Raw genomic sequence first — 19,076 nt, forward strand, 5'->3', positions numbered from 1 at the left:
ACATGTTCTGCGCAAATTTGGGTCACATCCTTGAAGGTCAAGGTCACAGCATGACCTTGCAGCAAAATCGTGTCTGGCCTATAACATCGTTATTTAAAGTTGGATTTTACAACTATTTCACAGAAATGATCACCATATAGAGACCATGTTTCACGCGCATCATTTGGGTCGCTTTGTCGAAGGTCAAGGTCACAACATGACCTTGCAGCAAAATCGTGTTCGACCCATAACTTCGTTATTTGAAGTCGTATTTCACAGAAATGATCACCAAATTGGGACGATTTGTGGTGCGAAACATTTGGGTCGCTACCTTGAGGGTCAAGGTCACAACATGACCTTGCAGCAAAATCATGTCAGGCCTATAACTTTGTTATTTGAAGTCCGATTTTACAACTATTTCACAGAAATGATAACCATATTTGGACGTCGTGTCGCGCGCAGTATTTTGGTCGCTTCCTTGAAGTTCAAGGTCACAGCATGACCTTGCAGCAAAATCGTGTTCGGCCCATAACTTTGTTACTTGAAGTCTGATTTTACAACTATTTCACAGAAATTATTACCATATTGAACCGACGTGTCGCGCGCATTTGTTTGGTTGCTACCTTGTTTGATCACTTTGAACTTTGTCTGTGACATAACTCTGACACTACATGAGGTATACCTTCCTGTGTCCAAAACCTATTCGGGGAGCATCACACAGTTCAACCGGCTCTGGTTTGGTTTAACTAGATACCCTCCATCCTATGTCTGTCCGTAATTAGGTGGCTAAGGGAACAATAGGTAACAATAAATTTCCTTTGATGCTATTCATTCATTTAGCTCTTATGTGGCTCCTTTTTCTCTTACATGGCTAAACAAGAGGGCCATGATGGGTCACCTGGGCTGGGCCAGTTTAAACCCCAGGGCTTTTATTTGAACAAACTTGAAAGACACCCATTAGAAGATATTTCACAATGCTAAGTTTTTACTACACACATATAATGAAAAACAATGATCTACTCCCCCCCACCCCGTCAGGGCCAATTTTAATCCAAGGGCTTTTATTTGAACAAACTTGGTAGACACCAATAAGAAGATGTTTCATGCTTAACATCTAAGCTCTAGCTCATTGGTTTTTTAAAAGAAGATTTTTTAAGTTTTTACTATACACATATACATGTAGTTAAAAACAATGACACCCCTGGGGCGGGGCCAGTTTTGACCCCAGGGCTTTTTTTCAACAAAATGTGTAGACACTTACTAGAAGATGTTTCATTACTTAATATCTAAACTCTAGCTATTTGGATTTTTTCAAAGAAAATTTTTAAGTTTTTGCTATACACATATAAGGAAAATCAATGACACTCGGGGCGGGGCCAGTTTTAAACCCAGGGCTTTTATTTGAACAAACTTTGTAGACACTCACTAGAAGATATTCATGCTTAATATCTAAACTCCAGCTATTTGGGTTTTTTCAAAAAAGATTTTTTAAGTTTTTGCTATACACATATAAGGAAAATCAATGACCCCCAGGGCGGGGCCAATTTTGACCCAAGGGCGTTTATTTGAACAAACTTGGTAGACACCCATTAGAACATGTTTCATGCTAAATATCTAAGCTCTAGCTCTTCGAATAGGTGGCTAAGGGAACAATAGGTAACAATAAATTTCCTCTGATGCTATTCATTCATTTAGCTCTTATGTGGCTCCTTTTTCTCTTACATGGCTAAACAAGAGGGTCATGATGGCTCACCATTATTAAGGCACCCGGAGCTGCGCCAGTTTAAACCCCAGGGCTTTTATTTGAACAAACTTGGAAGACACCCATTAGAAGATATTTCACAATGTTAAGTTTTTACTACACACATATAATGAAAAACAATGATCTGCTCCCCCCCATCCCGTCAGGGCCAATTTTAATCCAAAGGCTTTTATTTGAACAAACTTGGTAGACACCAATAAGAAGATGTTTCATGCTAAACATCTAAGCTCTAGCTCATTGGTTTTTTTAAAAGAAGATTTTTTAAGTTTTTACTATACACATATAGTTAAAACAATGACACCCCTGGGGCGGGGCCAGTTTTGACCCCAGGGCTTTTTTTTAAACAAAATTTGTAGACACTAACTAGAAGATGTTTCATTACTTAATATCTAAACTCTAGCTATTTGGGTTTTTTCAAAGAAGATTTTTAAGTTTTTGCTATACACATATAAGGAAAATCAATGACACTCGGGGCGGGGCCAGTTTTAAACCCAGGGCTTTTATTTGAACAAACTTTGTAGACACTCACTAGAAGATGTTTTATGCTTAATATCTAAACTCCAGCTATTTGTCATTTTTCAAAAAAGATTTTTAAGTTTTTGCTATACACATATAAGGAAAATCAATGACCCCCAGGGCAGGGCCAATTTTGACCCAAGGGCGTTTATTTGAACAAACTTGGTAGACACCCATTAGAACATGTTTCATGCTAAATATCTTAGCTCTAGCTCTTCGAGTTCTTTAAAAGAAGATTTTTTAAGTTTTTACTATATGCATATAGGGAAAATCAATGACCCCGTTGGGCAGGGCCAATTTTGACCCTAGGGCTTTTATTTGAACAAACTTGGTAGACACTCATTAGAAGATGTTTCATGCTAAATATCTTAGCTCTAGCTCTTTGGGTTCTTTGAAAGAAGATTTTTAAAGTTTTTACTATATGCATATAGGGAAAATCAAAGACCACCTGGGGCGGGGCCAATTTTGACCCCAGGGCTTTTATTTGAACAAACTTGGTAGACACTCACTAGAAGATGTTTCATGCTTAATATCTAAACTCTAGCTATCTGGGTTTTTTCAAACAAGATTTTTAAGTTTTTGCTATACACTGTCATATAAGGAAAATCAATGACCCCCAGGGCGGGGCCAATTTTGACCCCAGGGTTTTTATTTGAACAAACTTTATAGACACTCACTAGAAGATTTTTCATGCTTAATATCTAAACTCCAGCTATTTGGGCTTCTTCAAAGAAGATTTTTTAAGTTTTTGCTATACACATATAAGGAAAATCAATGACCCCCAGGGTGGGGCCAATTTTGACCCAAGGGCGTTTCTTTGAACAAACTTGGTAGACACCCAATAGAACATGTTTCATGCTAAATATCTTAGCTCTAGCTCTTTTAGTTCTTTAAAAGAAGATTTTTTAAGTTTTTACTATATGCATATAGGGAAAATCAATGACCCCCTTGGGCAGGACCAATTTTGACCCTAGGGCTTTTATTTGAACAAACTTGGTAGACACTCATTAGAAGATGTTTCATGCTAAATATCTTAGCTCTAGCTCTTTGGGTTCTTTGAAAGAAGATTTTTAAAGTTTTTACTATATGCATATAGGGAAAATCAAAGACCACCTGGGGCGGGGCCAATTTTGACCCCAGGGCTTTTATTTGAACAAACTTGGTAGACACTCACTAGAAGATGTTTCATGCTTAATATCTAAACTCTAGCTATCTGGGTTTTTTCAAACAAGATTTTTAAGTTTTTGCTATACACTGTCATATAAGGAAAATCAATGACCCCCAGGGCGGGGCCAATTTTGACCCCAGGGTTTTTATTTGAACAAACTTTATAGACACTCACTAGAAGATTTTTCATGCTTAATATCTAAACTCCAGCTATTTGGGCTTCTTCAAAGAAGATTTTTAAGTTTTTGCTATACACATATAAGGAAAATCAATGACCCCCAGGGTGGGGCCAATTTTGACCCAAGGGCGTTTCTTTGAACAAACTTGGTAGACACCCATTAGAACATGTTTCATGCTAAATATCTTAGCTCTAGCTCTTTTAGTTCTTTAAAAGAAGATTTTTTAAGTTTTTACTATATGCATATAGGGAAAATCAATGACCCCCTTGGGCAGGACCAATTTTGACCCTAGGGCTTTTATTTGAACAAACTTGGTAGACACTCATTAGAAGATGTTTCATGCTAAATATCTTAGCTCTAGCTCTTTGGGTTCTTTGAAAGAAGATTTTTTAAATTTTTACTATATGCATATAGGGAAAATCAAAGACCCCCTGGGGCGGGGCCAATTCTGACCCCAGGGCTTTTATTTTAACAAACTTGGTAGACACTTACTAGAAGATGTTTCATGCTTATTATCTAAACTCTAGCTATCTGGGTTTTTTCAAAAAAGATTTTTAAGTTTTTGCTATACACTGTCATATAAGGAAAATCAATGACCCCCAGGGCGGGGCCAATTTTGTCCCCAGGGCTTTTATTTGAACAAACTTTATAGACACTCACTAGAAGATGTTTCATGCATTATATCTATACTCAAGCTATTTGGGTTTTTTCAAAGAATATTTTTTAACGTTTTGCTATACACATATAAGGAAAATCAATGACCCCCGGAGCGGGGCCAATTTTGACACCAGGGCTTTTATTTGAACAAACTTGGTGGACACCCATTAGAACATGTTTTATGCTAAATATCTAAGCTCTAGCTCTTTTAGTTCTTTAAAAGAAGATTTTTTAAGTTTTTACTGTATGCATATAGGGAAAATCAATGACCCCCTGGGGCAGGGCCAATTTTGACCCCAGGGCTTTTATTTGAACAAACTTTGTAGACACTCACTAGAAGATGTTTCATGCCAAATATCTAAGCTGTAGCTCTTAGGATTTTTTAATATTGGTTGCCATGGTAACCAGAGTTTTTAATGGAATTTAAATGTTTGAACAACTTTGAAAGGGGTCCACCTAAGGATCAATTCTGTAAAGTTTGGTTGCAATTGGCCATGTGGTTTAGGAGGAGATGTTGTTTGAAAAGTTTGACGCCATTTTTTGAAGGACGCACGACGCACAGACGCACGACGCACGAGCTAAAAAACAATTGAGCGAACAGAAGAGTAGCCACTTAAATACCAAACTTTGAGGTTGTCTTCCTGTCTGTCTGTCCATCCACAAAACTGAATCCAGTGATAACACAAAAAAATACTGAAAATATTTTTATGGAACTTGAAATATGGGTAGATTGCTGTCTGGAGATTATGCATGTCTTTTTAATGCCCCTAAAGGGCGGCATATAGTAATCGCTCTGTCCGTCGGATAACCTTGTCTGTGCTTCATCTCGAAAACCGCTGGAGGGACTTCAGTGGAACTTCAAAGGATTGTTTGTCACCATGCCTAGTTGTGCATAGTATTTTTATTTTCCAATTGTATTCTTTTAACACAGTTATGTCTCTTTAATAGTAAAAATAGCCACAAGACCTAAAATAGAAAATTTTGTCCGGCTTTCACACCAGGCCAAACTTCTGGCATGATTTCAATAAAACTGCATAGAAGTGATCAGTACTATCCCTAGTTGTGCATGTGGCCGTCACGATTTCTTTCTCTGCACAGTCAAACTGCTGGTGGGATTTCAATTAAACTTCTCAAAAAGACAAATACTATCCCTAGTTGTACAAATGGCTGGCATGTTCCACTTAGCTGCACAAATGTCTGTCAGAGCTAAAAAAAAAGAAACACGTTGTCCTGCTTTCACAGGTTGAACTGCATGTTTGATTTCAATGAAACTACACAGGTGTGATCAGTACCACCCCTAGATGTGCATATGGCAAGCGGCACATTCTGCTTCACTGCACAAAATGGCTACCAGGGCTAAACATAGAAAAAACTTGTGTGGCTTTCACATGTTAAACTGCTTGTGGGATTTTTAACCAAACTTCACAGAAGTAATCAGTGCCATCCCTAGTTATGCATATTGCCGGCACGTTCCACTTATCTTCATAAAATGGCCACCAGAGCTAAAATTAAAAAAATCTTGTCCTACTCTCACAGATCAAACTGCTAGGGGGATTTAAATGAAACTTCACAGAAATGATCAATACCATCCCTAGTTGTGCATATGGCCGCACAAATGGCCGTCAAAGCTATAAATAGAATATCTTGTCTGGTGTCTGGGTTTCAAAGGTCAAACTGCTGGCAGGATTTTGACCAAAATTCCCAGGAATAATCAGTATCATACCTAGTTTTGGGAGACAAGTTTTTTTTATTTTGTCAAAAACCCCCTCTAGTTGTTCTTTTTCATCGCTCCCATTATGTATGATGTTGATGTTCATAAGTCTAGCATCCTTATTTCAAGAGTTATCTCCTTTTTATGTTAAGAATTTTGCTTTTCAAAATGTTATATTCTGGTTACAACAAGGTATATTTAAAGATTTGCCCATCTGTCTATCAGTCAGTCTGTCTGTCTGTCCCTTAAAACTCTTTCCTTAAAGAGCACCTAGCAAATGCCAACAAATTTACTTAAAATAGAGAAAGTTGCAAAAAATTAGATATACATTTTCATCCTTAGACCACTGGATCTTTTGTTTATGTATTGCATACACAAAACTTCATATAAGGCATGGAAATTAAATAACACATTACTATGTTACAGATAAACTAAGAATCAAAAGATTAAAATCATCGTCGGATACCCACGGCCGAACCATTAACATTTATCTGCCATGGGATTTTTTGCCGATATTCAGTCGATTAGGGGTGTGTCAAAGGCAGCTATTTCATTGGCTGCCTCACGATTTCATGAGGCGATTAAAACCAATCAAAACGCTCGTTCTGTACGACGTTCGGTATTACAAACAATTTTGCGACAACCATAGACGACGTGAAAAGTTCAACATCGAAAAATTAAACGATTTCAGCAAGAAAGTATAGATAATTTACGTTTACAGCGTGATGTTTTCCTTTCTGATTGATATCTGCTTGCATAAGAACTGATTTGGCGATAGTTTTTGACATTGATTTTAGCAAAACACGTGCAACAGTATTTAACCGTGGGCACTGCCATTTTGTTTCTTATTGTTTTTTTACCTCCACTGCTGAAGAATATAGATTTGTTAAACGCGATGTCATTGGTAGATATTTTACGCACCTGTTGCTGTATATCGACGCAAATCGATTCATTTTACCCAAGGTTGATTGCATGTTATGTGACATGTTTATCAATCGTGGGTATTCGACGATGCCATGTCTTCCTCAATTGAATAATTGAATTGTCTTGGACCTTCTGAATGCTGCATGGATTCTAACCTGTAGGGGACTTATGTATTTCTTGCAATACTTTGATAATTGCTTGTAATCACCAAAAACCAATGACAAAAACATCAATAGCAACTTCATTTTAACTGCTTTGCTTTTCTTTCCTTTTTACTCAAAACTTAGGGGTTTCATTATTTTTGTGCCCCCACGTTAGTGGCGGGCATTTAGATTTACCCTTGTCCGTCCGTCCTTCCGTTCGTCCTTCCGTCCGTCCGTCCGTTCACTTTTGTGTCGCACGTAACTCAAAAAGTATTTGACCTAGAGTCATGAAACTTTACAGGAATGTTGATCGGCATGTGTAGTTGTGCACCTGGGTATTTTCGTGTGGATATTTTTAGTATTTTCAGAGTTATTGCCCTTGACTTAGTAAAATTTTCCAATTTTCAACTTGTGTTGCATGTAACTCAAAAAGTATTTGACCTAGAGTCATGAAACTTTACAGGAATGTTGATCAGCATGTGTTGTTGTGCACTTGGGTATTTTCGTGTGGATATTTAAGTATTTTCAGAGTTATTGCCCTTGACTTAGTAAAATTTTGCAATTTTCAACTTGTGTCTCACGTAACTCAAAAAGTATTTGACCTAGAGTCATGAAACTTTACAGGAATGTTGATCAGCATGTGTAGTTGTGCACCAGGTATTTTCGTCTGGATTTATTTAGTATTTTTAGAGTTATTGCCCCTCACTTAGAAAATTTTTGCAATTTTCAACTTGTGTCTCAAGTTACTGAAAAAGGATTTGACATAGTCATTAAACCTTATGGGCAGGTTGCTCAGCATATTTAGAAATTTGCACCTGGGGTTTCGCTTGTGGATTTATCCAGTATTTGTAGAGTTATTTCCCTTGACTTAGTAAAAAGATTGACAGAACAGTGGCGCGGTGGGGGCACCCGTGTCCTATGGACACATTTCTAGTTTAATTTTAGGTTACTTTAATATCTCAACATTTTAATGTTTGTAAAACTTTTGAATAGCTGATTGATATTATTTAACTCAATGGTGTTTATTTCCCTGCAGAAAATATATACAGCCATTGGTCAAAGCTGCTTTCTGGATGTTTCAAAGGAACGAGGACAGGCTTGTCATTCCTGCATGATCAAAACAAAAGGTAAGTGATTACTAATTTTCACAAAGTCTTCCAGAACTTTTTCAGATGATAACACCATGGGTCAAATTTGATAATCATGGCCTGGAATGTTGCTTGAATCCCTAAAAGTGTTTTTACAAATAATCTCCCTTTGATTCACTTTTAGCTCAGCTTTTTTATGAAAATACAGGTATATTTACAGTCATGTTGGTGTTGCCCTTGCCATCTTGTGCCTTGATAATAACTTTTTAAGTTATTGGTGTATTGTCTTCAGACTTGGCCACAACAATCCTTGGGACAACACTTTCAGTAGACCAGACTAAGACTGACCTTCAGTCATTAAGGTAAAATGTCTAGATTTTGCTGATTTTTAATCCCCTTCTAGGTAGCGGGGAGGAGATCATAGAAATGGCCTCCGTCTGTCATAGCTTTTCATATACACAACAAGGGTCAGAAGAGGGGAGACTTTTGTCTGTATCCCCCGTCTGTCAGTCCATCCCTCCGTTGTCAGCAAAATAATTGGGTTGCTACCCCTAAGGTCAAGGTCACAATTAAACGTCAAATGTTAAAAGTTTACATTTTGTTCCGCTCCATAACTTTTTAACCGCTGAAATTTTTTGAAAAATAACTTGGCACAACTGGTCACCATTATGAGGTGATGTGCAGAGAGCAATAATTGGGTTGCTACTTCCAAGGTCAAAGTAACACTTACAGGTCAAATGTTCTACATTTCATGTCCGCTCCTTTTAAACAGCTGATTTTTTTTTAAAAATTGGCACAGGTGATCACCATTATGAGAAGATAAGCACATCGCAATTATAGGGTTGCTACCCAAAAGGTTAAGGTCACACTTAAAGGTGAAATGTTAAAAGTCTGCATTTCGTGTCCGCACCTTTACTTTTAAACGGCTTAAAATGCTTTGTATAACATGGCACCAGTGATCACCATTTTGAGATGATGTGAGAGCGCAATAATTGGGTTGCTATTCCCAAGGTCAAGGTCACACTTAAACGTAAACGTTTTTAGAGTTAACCACTGCAAAGTTTTTAAGATAACTTGACAGAAATTGTCACCATTATGACATCATTGGCAGAGCACAATAATCAAGACAAAACCCTGAAGTTCAGGGTAACACTCAAAGGTCCAATGTAAAAACATCTATTTTTCATGTCCACTCTATAACTTATTCAAATCCACGTTGCTACCTCCAAGGTCAAGGTTAAATATTTTCCATATTTTTTAACTTTATATAAGATATTAAATATAAGGTCAAGAAGTACACAGTTCACTGCAGAAGGGGATTTAGCTTTCCTTCAGACTGCCTTGCTTGTTATAAATGGCTTTAACTTTGTTATTTTTTTAATAGATTATCTTCAAACATTAACATAATAATCCTCTAGGATAGAGCTTTATGTTTACCAGACAAACCTTGACCTTTACTCATAAATAACCTTGACATTGAAGGTCAATTTATTAAAATTTTCATTTTTAGCTCGATTTTTTTTTTTGAAAAAAGAGTAGAGGTATTGTTATAGTTCTGGCGCCGTTGCCGATGCCGTCCGCAAACTTGTATCTGGATCATAACCTTTTTGTTCTTGGCAAGATCTTTCAGTTGACCACACTAACCTTGACCTTTATTCATAAGTGACCTTGACCTTCAAGGTCAAAAGTCCAAAGTTTGCTTGTTCTTGCTATTATTGGCTGTAACTTTGTTATTTTTGAATGGATTGTCTTCAAACTTTACATTATAATCTTCAAGGATAGCCTTTAAAAAAACAGTCATACCTCGACCTTTACTCATAAATGACCTTGGCAACGAAGATCAAATTATTGAAATTTTCATTTTTTTGGCTATTATTGGCTGTAACTTTGTTACTTATGAATGGATTTGTCTTTAAACTTGATCATAATAATCTTCAAGGATATGCCTTAAAAATAACCAGACAGACCTTGACCTTCACTCATAAATGACCTTGACTTTGAAGGTCAAATTATTGAAATTTTCATTTTTTTTGCTGTATCTGGCTGTAACTTTGCCATTATTGAATGGATTGACTTCATATAAAGACATAATTAAAACAGAACATTTTTAAGGAAAAGACCTTTATGTTTATGAAAATAAATTGACTTAGGCTCTTTTATGACCTTGACCTTGAAGGTTAAATTATTGAATTTTCACTGATTTGTGCATTTAATGACTATATATATTTATTGGTGTGTATGTATATATATATCTATATATATCTATATATATATATATATATATATATATATATATATATATATATATATATATTTATTTATACACACGCAATATATATATACACCACCATGTGTCTCTTTTTTTTCTTCTGTAATACACATATGGATATATATGGAAAGAATTCATACTTTGACAAAACTAATGTGACAAGACAGACTGGTTAAATTAATAAAAAGGAAAGGTTAAGATGTGTTCAAACATTTCTTTGTTTGGTTTTAGAAAAAGTAAAAAGTCAAGCGTTGCCCCCGCCCGGCGGTGGCTCTTGTTTTTATTGTTTAAACTGGCTATAACTCTAATGAATGGATTGATTTCACATTATAGAAGAACATTCATTAGGATAAGATCTTCATGTATATTAAACTCAAATTGACCTTGGCTAATTGATGATATTGACCTTGAAGGTTAAATCATTGAATTTTCACTGATTTTTGCTATAATTGACTGTAACTTGGTAGTAAATGAATGGATAATATTCATACTTTGACAAAACAACATTTTTGACAAGACTTCTAAAAAATTAAATTGACCTTGACATTTAGCCTTAAATTACCTTGACTGTCAAGGTCAAATTATTGAATTTTAATTAAATTGTCATAATTTTGTTCCTTATTTACTGATTTTATTTAAACTTTGACAAAACAAGACTTGCTAACGAGTGTATTAAATAATTTTGATGTGATCTTGATCTTAAATTGACCATGACTGTCAATGTTAATTTAATAGAATTATCTTTTTTATTCCCCTAAAACGAAGTTTTGGGGGGGGGGTATATAGGACTCACCGTCGGATATGGGTAGTCTCGGGTCTAAAACTTGGTCATAGTAGCTAAAAATAGAAAATCTTGTTAACACTCCAGTGGATGAAGTTTTGATCAAAAACACACTAGTGGCTGCACTTTTTAGCCAAATGTCCTGGAAATTGATCAGGAATGTTGTTTTGCTGATTTCTAGGCCAAGTTGGAATATGGGTCATCTCCAGTCAAAAACTAGGTCAAAGGAGCTAAGAATAGAAAAATCTTGTTAACACTCTAGTGGCTTCAGTTTTGATCCAAATATTCTGGAAAATGGTCAGGAAGGTTGTTTTGATTATTTCTAGGCCTGTCGTCACAGGTCAAAAACTAGGTCACAGGAACTAAAAATAGAAAGATCTTGTTAACACTCTAGTTGCTACTGTTTTGATCCAAATATCCTGGAAATTGGACTGAAAATTTGTTTTGATGATTTCATTGTCAAGCTCAAATATTGGTCACCTTGGGTCAAAAAATAGGTGACACTGTTCAAATATAGAAAAACCTTGTTAACAATCTAATGGTCATAAAACTTCGTCAGGATGCTTGTCTATTTAATTGCTTGGTGGAGTTCGAACATGGGTCATCTCTGATGAAATACTAGGTCACAGAAGCTAAAAATAGAATCTTGATCACTATCTAGTGGCTACTGTTGTTATCCAAATATCCTGGAAATTGGTCTGCAAGGTTGTTTTGATGATTTCTAGGTCTAGTTTGAATATAGGTCACCTTAGGTAAAAAACTTTCTAAGTAATTGCTCAGATGAGTTCGAATTTTTAGGTGAGCGATCTAGGGCCATCTTGGCCCTCTTGTTTCTAAAATGTTACATTAATATGATAACATTTATTTTTATAATTTAAGTATATATAAGACCTTATAAGTTGAAATTTTGTATTGTAGCAAAGCAGACATCCATGAATCAAACGCACAGGGAAAACTGCACTCAGAAAATAGAAGTGTGCATGGCATGTGAGAAGAATAGTTTCCTTAACCCAATAATATGTTACTGTGGTACACAATTGACACCTACTTTTGGTAAGTAAAATATCTCCTATTTACCTGCATAGGTCAGTATGTTGATTAAAATGAGTAAGTAAAAAAAACGTCAGTTTAAAATTGTACCACCAAAAGGTTTAGCGGGCTCTTGTTCTGTCATTAAATAACAAGTTTTGAATGAAAAAGTGTAAAATCTAAATTAGAAAAAGGAAAAAAATAAAACTGCGTGATTTGGATGTGTCACCTTGTGAACAGTATAGCTGTTAGTTAAGCATTTTCTTCTTAAATATAGGTTATTTATAAACACTGCTCTTGCAATGTACATTTACCTTCAGTGTCATTTGAACTGATTGTAATAATTTTACGTCAGGATAAATAAAACTATTATATTATCAAAAATAAAAATATCATGGAAAAAATTTATACTGACAGATCAAATTGAGGACTCTGTGATGCATTCTTGTGTAATTTGTAACTTCCTTAGTTTTAAAGGTATCTACCTCAAACTTCAAATACTTTTTCCACATCAGCAACCAGATCTTATGTGACAAGGTTCATAATACTCTTGAAGCAGTATTTTCAGATTTATCTCCTTTTGAACTTTTATAATTTTCTTTAAGAAATATTATTACTTCTTTACTTTTTAAGGTATTGTCTTCAAACTTCAAATATATATTTCTTATCATTACACACATGTTGTGTGACAAGGTCAATAACTCTAGTGTGACTATTTCCAGAATTATTCCCCATTGAACTTGGAATTTAATAATTCGAACGTCCGAATATCGGTTAACAAAATTGATATTCGTTTACTCGGAAAAATATATATTTTCTATTTTTTTGCGATTTAGAGATTGGTATATCCAATTAGTTCAGAAATTCGGAAATTAGCATGTATCTTCATAAATACCCGTTAAATGCAAACGAAACATCCTTGCAGAGGTGCGAAAATGATATCATAAATTTAACAAGGCGATCAACAGTTTGACACGCGCACCTGTGTCGCTTATGTCATCAAGCCACTTATGATATTTAATTACCTTTAATTGTGTAGCCGAAGTAACTGTTTTGAAAACAACAAAGGGCCGATTGCTGTCATGAATTTTAGAATAAAGGTAACTAGTATTTAGACCATGTTAACCTTTTGTTGCCGCCGATCATTCTATATTATTTCAAGAAGAAAAAAGATATATGAACTGTTATACATGTTTAAAACTTGATATTGCATTAATCAAAACGTTGTTAAATATTATGTTGTTGATTTAATTATAATTAATTTGTCTCCCGTGCAGTCCTATTTACTATCTACAGAATTCTATGAATTTAAATAGAAAACGAAAGTAGCATGCGGACGGTGTTGATATTGTGTGATAAACTTAGAAGATCACTGGCAATCATCCGAGTAACCGAGTACTCGATCGGAAAAATGACCGAGTACTCGAGTAATGATTTTGGTATTCGTTGCCATCCCTAGAATTTATGCTAACAACTATATCTTTTTGTCATAAGAAGAAATATATGTATATCATAATTGATTATCTTTTCATAGTTTTATCTTCCTTTCTGAGTCCAGTTTTTAATTAGTTGAGCTTCGCTGTCTCCTGTGATAGCTCTTGTTTATACAGCTTTGTAATTTTTTACCAATGTCTCATATTTACATGGAATATTATACCTAAGGTGGTCTGTTAAGTTTGGATGGAGTTTGGGGTTACTGGGTTCAAGGTAAAGTCTGGCATTTACATGTTGAATATTTTTAAACTTCATTACAAGTCATAGCAGTGACTTGCTTACTTACATTTTCAACTTTCATTATATAACGGTTTTCAATTCTTTTGGCAATTCTCCCCCCCCACCCCCTCTGAGACGAAGTTTTGAAGAGTCACCCGGTGGTCAGTCGGTCGGTCCAGCGGTCAGTTGCATTTACCTAATGTCACGAGCAAAACTTGAAAACTAATGATAGGAATTCAGTTATTATACCTTCATACAATGGTCAAGCGCAATAAGAGGAAGTGCAGTGCACAAGAACCATAACTTTATCTAAAGTAAGAACCATAACTGTATCTAAAGTATTTACAGAGTTATTGCCCTTTGATGCTTTTCCTTGTCCTGAGCATAACTTGAAAAGTACTGGTTGGAATTCAAAACAACTTTATACAATGCTCAAGCACAATAAGAAGAAGTACAGTGCATAAGAATCATAACTCTATCCAGAGTTATTATAGAGTTATTGTCCTTTGTTACTTTTCCTTTGCTTTTTTAGCTCACCTGTCACAAAGTGACAGGGTGAGCTTTTGTGATCGCTTTTCGTCCGGCGTCCGTCCGTCCGTCCGTCAGTCGTCCGTCCGTCCGTCGTCCGTCCGTAAACTTTTGCTTTAAATGACATCTCCTCATAAACCACTGAGCCAATTTCATCCAAACTTCACAGGAATGATCCTTTGGTGGTCACCTTTAAAAATTGTTCAAAGAATTTAATTCCATGCATAACTCTGGTTGCCATGACAACCGAAAGACCGTAAACTTTTGCTTTAAATGACATCTCCTCATAAACCACTGAGCCAATTTCATCCAAACTTCACTGGAATGTTCCTTTGGTGGTCACCTTTAAAAATTGTTCAAAGAATTTAATTCCATGCAGAACTCTGGTTGCCATGGCAACCGAAAGAAAAATCTTTAAATATCTCCTTTTCAACAACCTTAAGAGCTAGAGCTTAGATATTTGGCATGAAACATCTTCTAGTGAGTGTCTACCAAGTTTGTTCAAATAAAAGCCCTGGGGTCAAAATTGGCCCCGCCCCAGGGGGTCATTGATTTTCCCTATATGCATATAGTAAAAACTTAAAAATTCTTCTTTTAAAGAACCCAAAGAGCTAGAGCTAAGATATTTGGCATGAAACATCGTCTAGTGAGTGTCTACCAAGTTTGTTCAAATAAAAGCCCTTGGGTCAAAATTGGCCCCGCCCCGGAAGGTCATTGATTTTCCCTATATGTATATAGTAAAAACTTAAAAAATCTTCTTTTAAAGAACCGTAAGAGCTAGAGCTTAGATATTAAGCATGAAACATCTTCTAGTGAATGTCTACCAAGTTTGTTCAAATAAAAGCCCTGGGGTCAAAATTGGCCCCGCCCCAGGGGGTCATTGATTTTCCCGATATGCATATAGTAAAAACTTAAAAAATCCTCTTTTAAAGAACCCAAAGAGCTAGAGCTAAGATATTAAGCATGAAACATCTTCTAGTGAGTGTCTACCAAGTTTGTTCAAATAAAAGCCCTGTGGTCAAAATTGGCCCCACCCCGGGGGGTCATTGATTTTCCCTATATGCATAAAGTAAAAACTTAAAAAATCTTCTTTTAAAGAACCATAAGAGCTAGAGCTTAGATATTTGGCATGAAACATCTTCTAGTGAATGTCTACCAAGTTTGTTCAAATAAAAGCCCTGGGGTCAAAATTGACCCCGCCCCAGTGGGTCATAGATTTTCCCTATATGCATATATTAAAAACTTATTAGATCTTCTTTTAAAGAACCCAAAGAGCTAGAGCTAAGATATTTAGCATGAAACATCTTCTAATGAGTGTCTACCAAGTTTGTTCAAATTAAAGCCCTGGGGTCAAAATTGGCCCCGCCCCAGGGGGTCCTTGATTTTCCCTATATGCATATAGTAAAAACTTAAAAAATCTTCTTTTAAAGAACTCAAAGAGCTAGAGCTAAGATATTTAGCATGAAACATGTTCTAATGGGTGTCTAGCAAGTATGTTCAAATAAAAGCCCTTGGGTCAAAACTGGCCCCGCCCGGGGGGGGGTCATTGATTTTCCTTTTATGTGTATTGCAAAAACTTAAAAATCTTCTTTGAAAAAACCCAAATAGCTAGAGTTTAGATATTTAGCATGAAACATCTTTAAGTAAATATCTACAAAGTTTGTTCAAATAAAAGCCCGGGGGTCAAAACTGGCCCTGCTCCAGGGGTGTCATTGTTTTTAACTATATGTGTATAGTAAAAACTTTAAAAATCTACTTTTAAAAAACCCAATGAGCTAGAACTTAGATGTTTAGCATGAAACATCTTCTTATGGGTGTCTACCAAGTCTGTTCAAATAAACAAATAAAAGCCCTTGGGTTACAATTGGCCCGGGGGTGGGGGGCCTATATACAGGTGAGCGACCTCAGGGCCATCATGTCCCTCTTGTTTCTTGTCTGGAGCATAATTTGAAAACCACTAGTTTGAATTCAATACAACTTCATACAATGGTTAAGCACATTTAATGGAAGTGCAGTGCACAAGAACAAATACTAGTACTTCATTTTGACTAATTACAGTTATTGCCCTTTGACGCTTTTCCTTGTCCGGAGCATAACTTGAAAAATGCTGATTGGAATTTAAAACAACTTCATACAATGGTCAAGCACAATAAGAGGAAGTGCAGGGCGTAAGAACCATAACTATATCTGTAGAGAGTATCTGATAGAGTAATTGTCCTTTGTTAGTTTTCTGTTGCATTTTCCTTGTCTGGAGCATGAGTTAAAATTTTATACAACTTCATTATATGGTCAAGCACATTGAGAGAAAGTGCAGTGCACAAGATTATAGGGCGTAAAGTTTCCTATAAATTCCTATATTTTGGAGTAATTCCTATAAATTCCTATATTTCTACAAACATTCCTATATTTCTGTGAAATTCCTATAAATTCCTAATTTTTTTAGCTCGACTTTTTAAAAAAAAGTAGAGGTGTTGTTATAGTCCTGGCGGCGTTGCCGTCCGCAAACTTGTACCTGGATCAAAGCTTTTTTAGTTCTTGGTGTATTGTCTTCATACTTGGCCACAACAACCCTTTGGACAAGACCTTTCAGTAGACCACACCAACCTTGACCTTCATCCATAAATGACCTTGACTTTCAAGGTCAAAAGTCCAAATTTCGCTTGTTCTTGCTATTATTGGCTGTAACTTTGTATTGTATTGTCTTCAACCCTTAAAAATAACTAGACAGATTTTCAAAAAATAGTCCATTGGTCAAAATTGTCCCTGCTCCTAGGGTGATTGATTTTCATTATGTACATGTAGTAAAATCTCTTTTCTGAAGGTATAAGGCTAAGAGCTTTGATATTTGGCATCTTTATGTCCTCAAACTAGGTCACAGCTCAATTAACCTCTTTAACACTTTAGAGGGTACTGTTTTGGTCCAAATATCCTTGAAATTGGTTAGAAAGGTTGTTAAGATGATTTCTAGCTCAAGTTTGAATATGGTTCATCTTGGGTCAAAAAGAAGGTCATACAGCCCAAATATTGATAAACCTCTTTAACACTTTAAAGGCTACTGTTTTTGTCAAAATATCATGGACATTGGTCAGGAAGGTTGTTTGAATGATTTACAGTTCAGGTTTGAATAAAGGTCATCTGAAGTAAAAAGAAAAGTCACAGCACATAAATCAACATACATGAAAAAAATCTTATTAACAGTTGCACTATTTCAGATGCAGATATGAATGTTATATCAGTTAAAGTTCATGACATTATATCTGCCTTTCAATCATTGATAAAAATATTAATTCAGAGCCTCAATATTGAGGTGAGCAATATAAGGACCATAATGACCCTCTTGCTTTACTAAATTACCTCTTGCTTTACTAAATTACCTGCCTCTTAGTTAGTAAGGATATCAATATTTTTTTGTTCAGGTTCACTCCCAATGGTAATCCAACAAATGGATCAGTCTTCTATACATTTATACATGAAATTATTGGATGAGGGTTATGAAGTTGTTTGCAACATTCGTGTGGTAGTTGTTGGACATAAAGGTGCTGGCAAGACAACGTTAACGAAGCGTCTGTTAAATAGAGATGTTGATATCGGTAAGGAAGAAAGCACAAATGGTATTGAGGTACATGTGAACAGATGTAAAGTTTCCCGGGAGACAAAACAATGGATAATATCTGAAAGTGGTAAGTTTAAGCTGTCTGTGTTAATGAAATACATTTGCTTATGAACTTTAATGAAGGTCATATTTGATGTCTTTGCTCTGGAGGATGTCTCATTTACAATATTTATGTTAAATAAAATATAGGTAGAACTATTCTACTTAATTCTAAAGATTTATTATGCTCCCGAAGGGTGGCATATTAAAATCGAACCGTCCGTCTATCTGTCCGTTAGTCCGCCCCGCTTTATACTGTTAAATATAGACAGTGGTGGTCGTGTCCGCTCTGAAACTTCAGTATGCATGAAAGGATTTTAATTTTTCTTTCATATATGAAATAACCATAGATGTTTGGTGTGTCGCGAACAAGACTTTGGTTTCTACCACTAAGGTCAACGTCACTGTGGGGGTTCAAACTTTGCCATTTTTTATGTTATATAAATATAGAAGGTGGTCGTCATGTCAGCTCTGAAACTTCAGTATGCATGAAAGGATTTTAATTTTTCTTTCACATACAAAATAATCATAGATGTATGGTGTGTAGCGATTAAGACTTGGGTTTCTACCACTAAGGTCAAGGTCACTGTGGGGGTTAAAACTTTGTCCAAAAATGTGAGGGGGGCTATAATGGATTTGCTTTGTCACGTCGGTCGGTCGGTCAGTCGGTCGGTCCGTCCGTCCGTCTCCATTTTCGTGTCCGCTCTATAAATCCTATACCAATTGAAGGATTTTATTCAAACTTGGCTCAAATGTTCACCTCAACAAAGGGATGTGCATAAACCCATGTTGCCATGTGTCAGCTCAAGGTCAAGGTCACAATTGAAGGTCAAATATCAAACAATCAAATATTAGACAGTATGTAATGTCATGCCCGCTCTGTAAGTCCTACACTAATTAAAAGATTTTCTTCACACTTGGCTCAAATGTTCACCTCAACAAGGGATGTGCAGAACCCATGTTGCCCATGTGTCAGCG

The 19,076-nt window shown here is 35.9% G+C and overlaps 1 protein-coding gene across 1 annotated transcript in view; it reads left to right on the forward strand.

Annotated features, from left to right (window-relative positions):
• LOC132744357 (uncharacterized) overlaps positions 1 to 18,657 on the forward strand; it is a 48,921-nt gene extending 30,264 nt beyond the window's left edge. Inside the window, exons 7-9 of the mRNA XM_060733045.1 lie at positions 8,075 to 8,165; positions 12,095 to 12,229; positions 17,863 to 18,657. Of these exons, the coding sequence (XP_060589028.1) occupies positions 8,075 to 8,165; positions 12,095 to 12,229; positions 17,863 to 18,170 (534 nt within the window). The 3' untranslated portion in view covers positions 18,171 to 18,657. The remainder of the gene's footprint in view (positions 1 to 8,074; positions 8,166 to 12,094; positions 12,230 to 17,862) is intronic.
• Positions 18,658 to 19,076: the final 419 nt, after the last annotated feature.

Source organism: Ruditapes philippinarum, unplaced genomic scaffold, assembly GCF_026571515.1.
Source record: "Ruditapes philippinarum isolate M1 unplaced genomic scaffold, ASM2657151v2 ctg3768_1_1_1_1, whole genome shotgun sequence".
Classification (NCBI taxonomy): domain Eukaryota; kingdom Metazoa; phylum Mollusca; class Bivalvia; order Venerida; family Veneridae; genus Ruditapes; species Ruditapes philippinarum.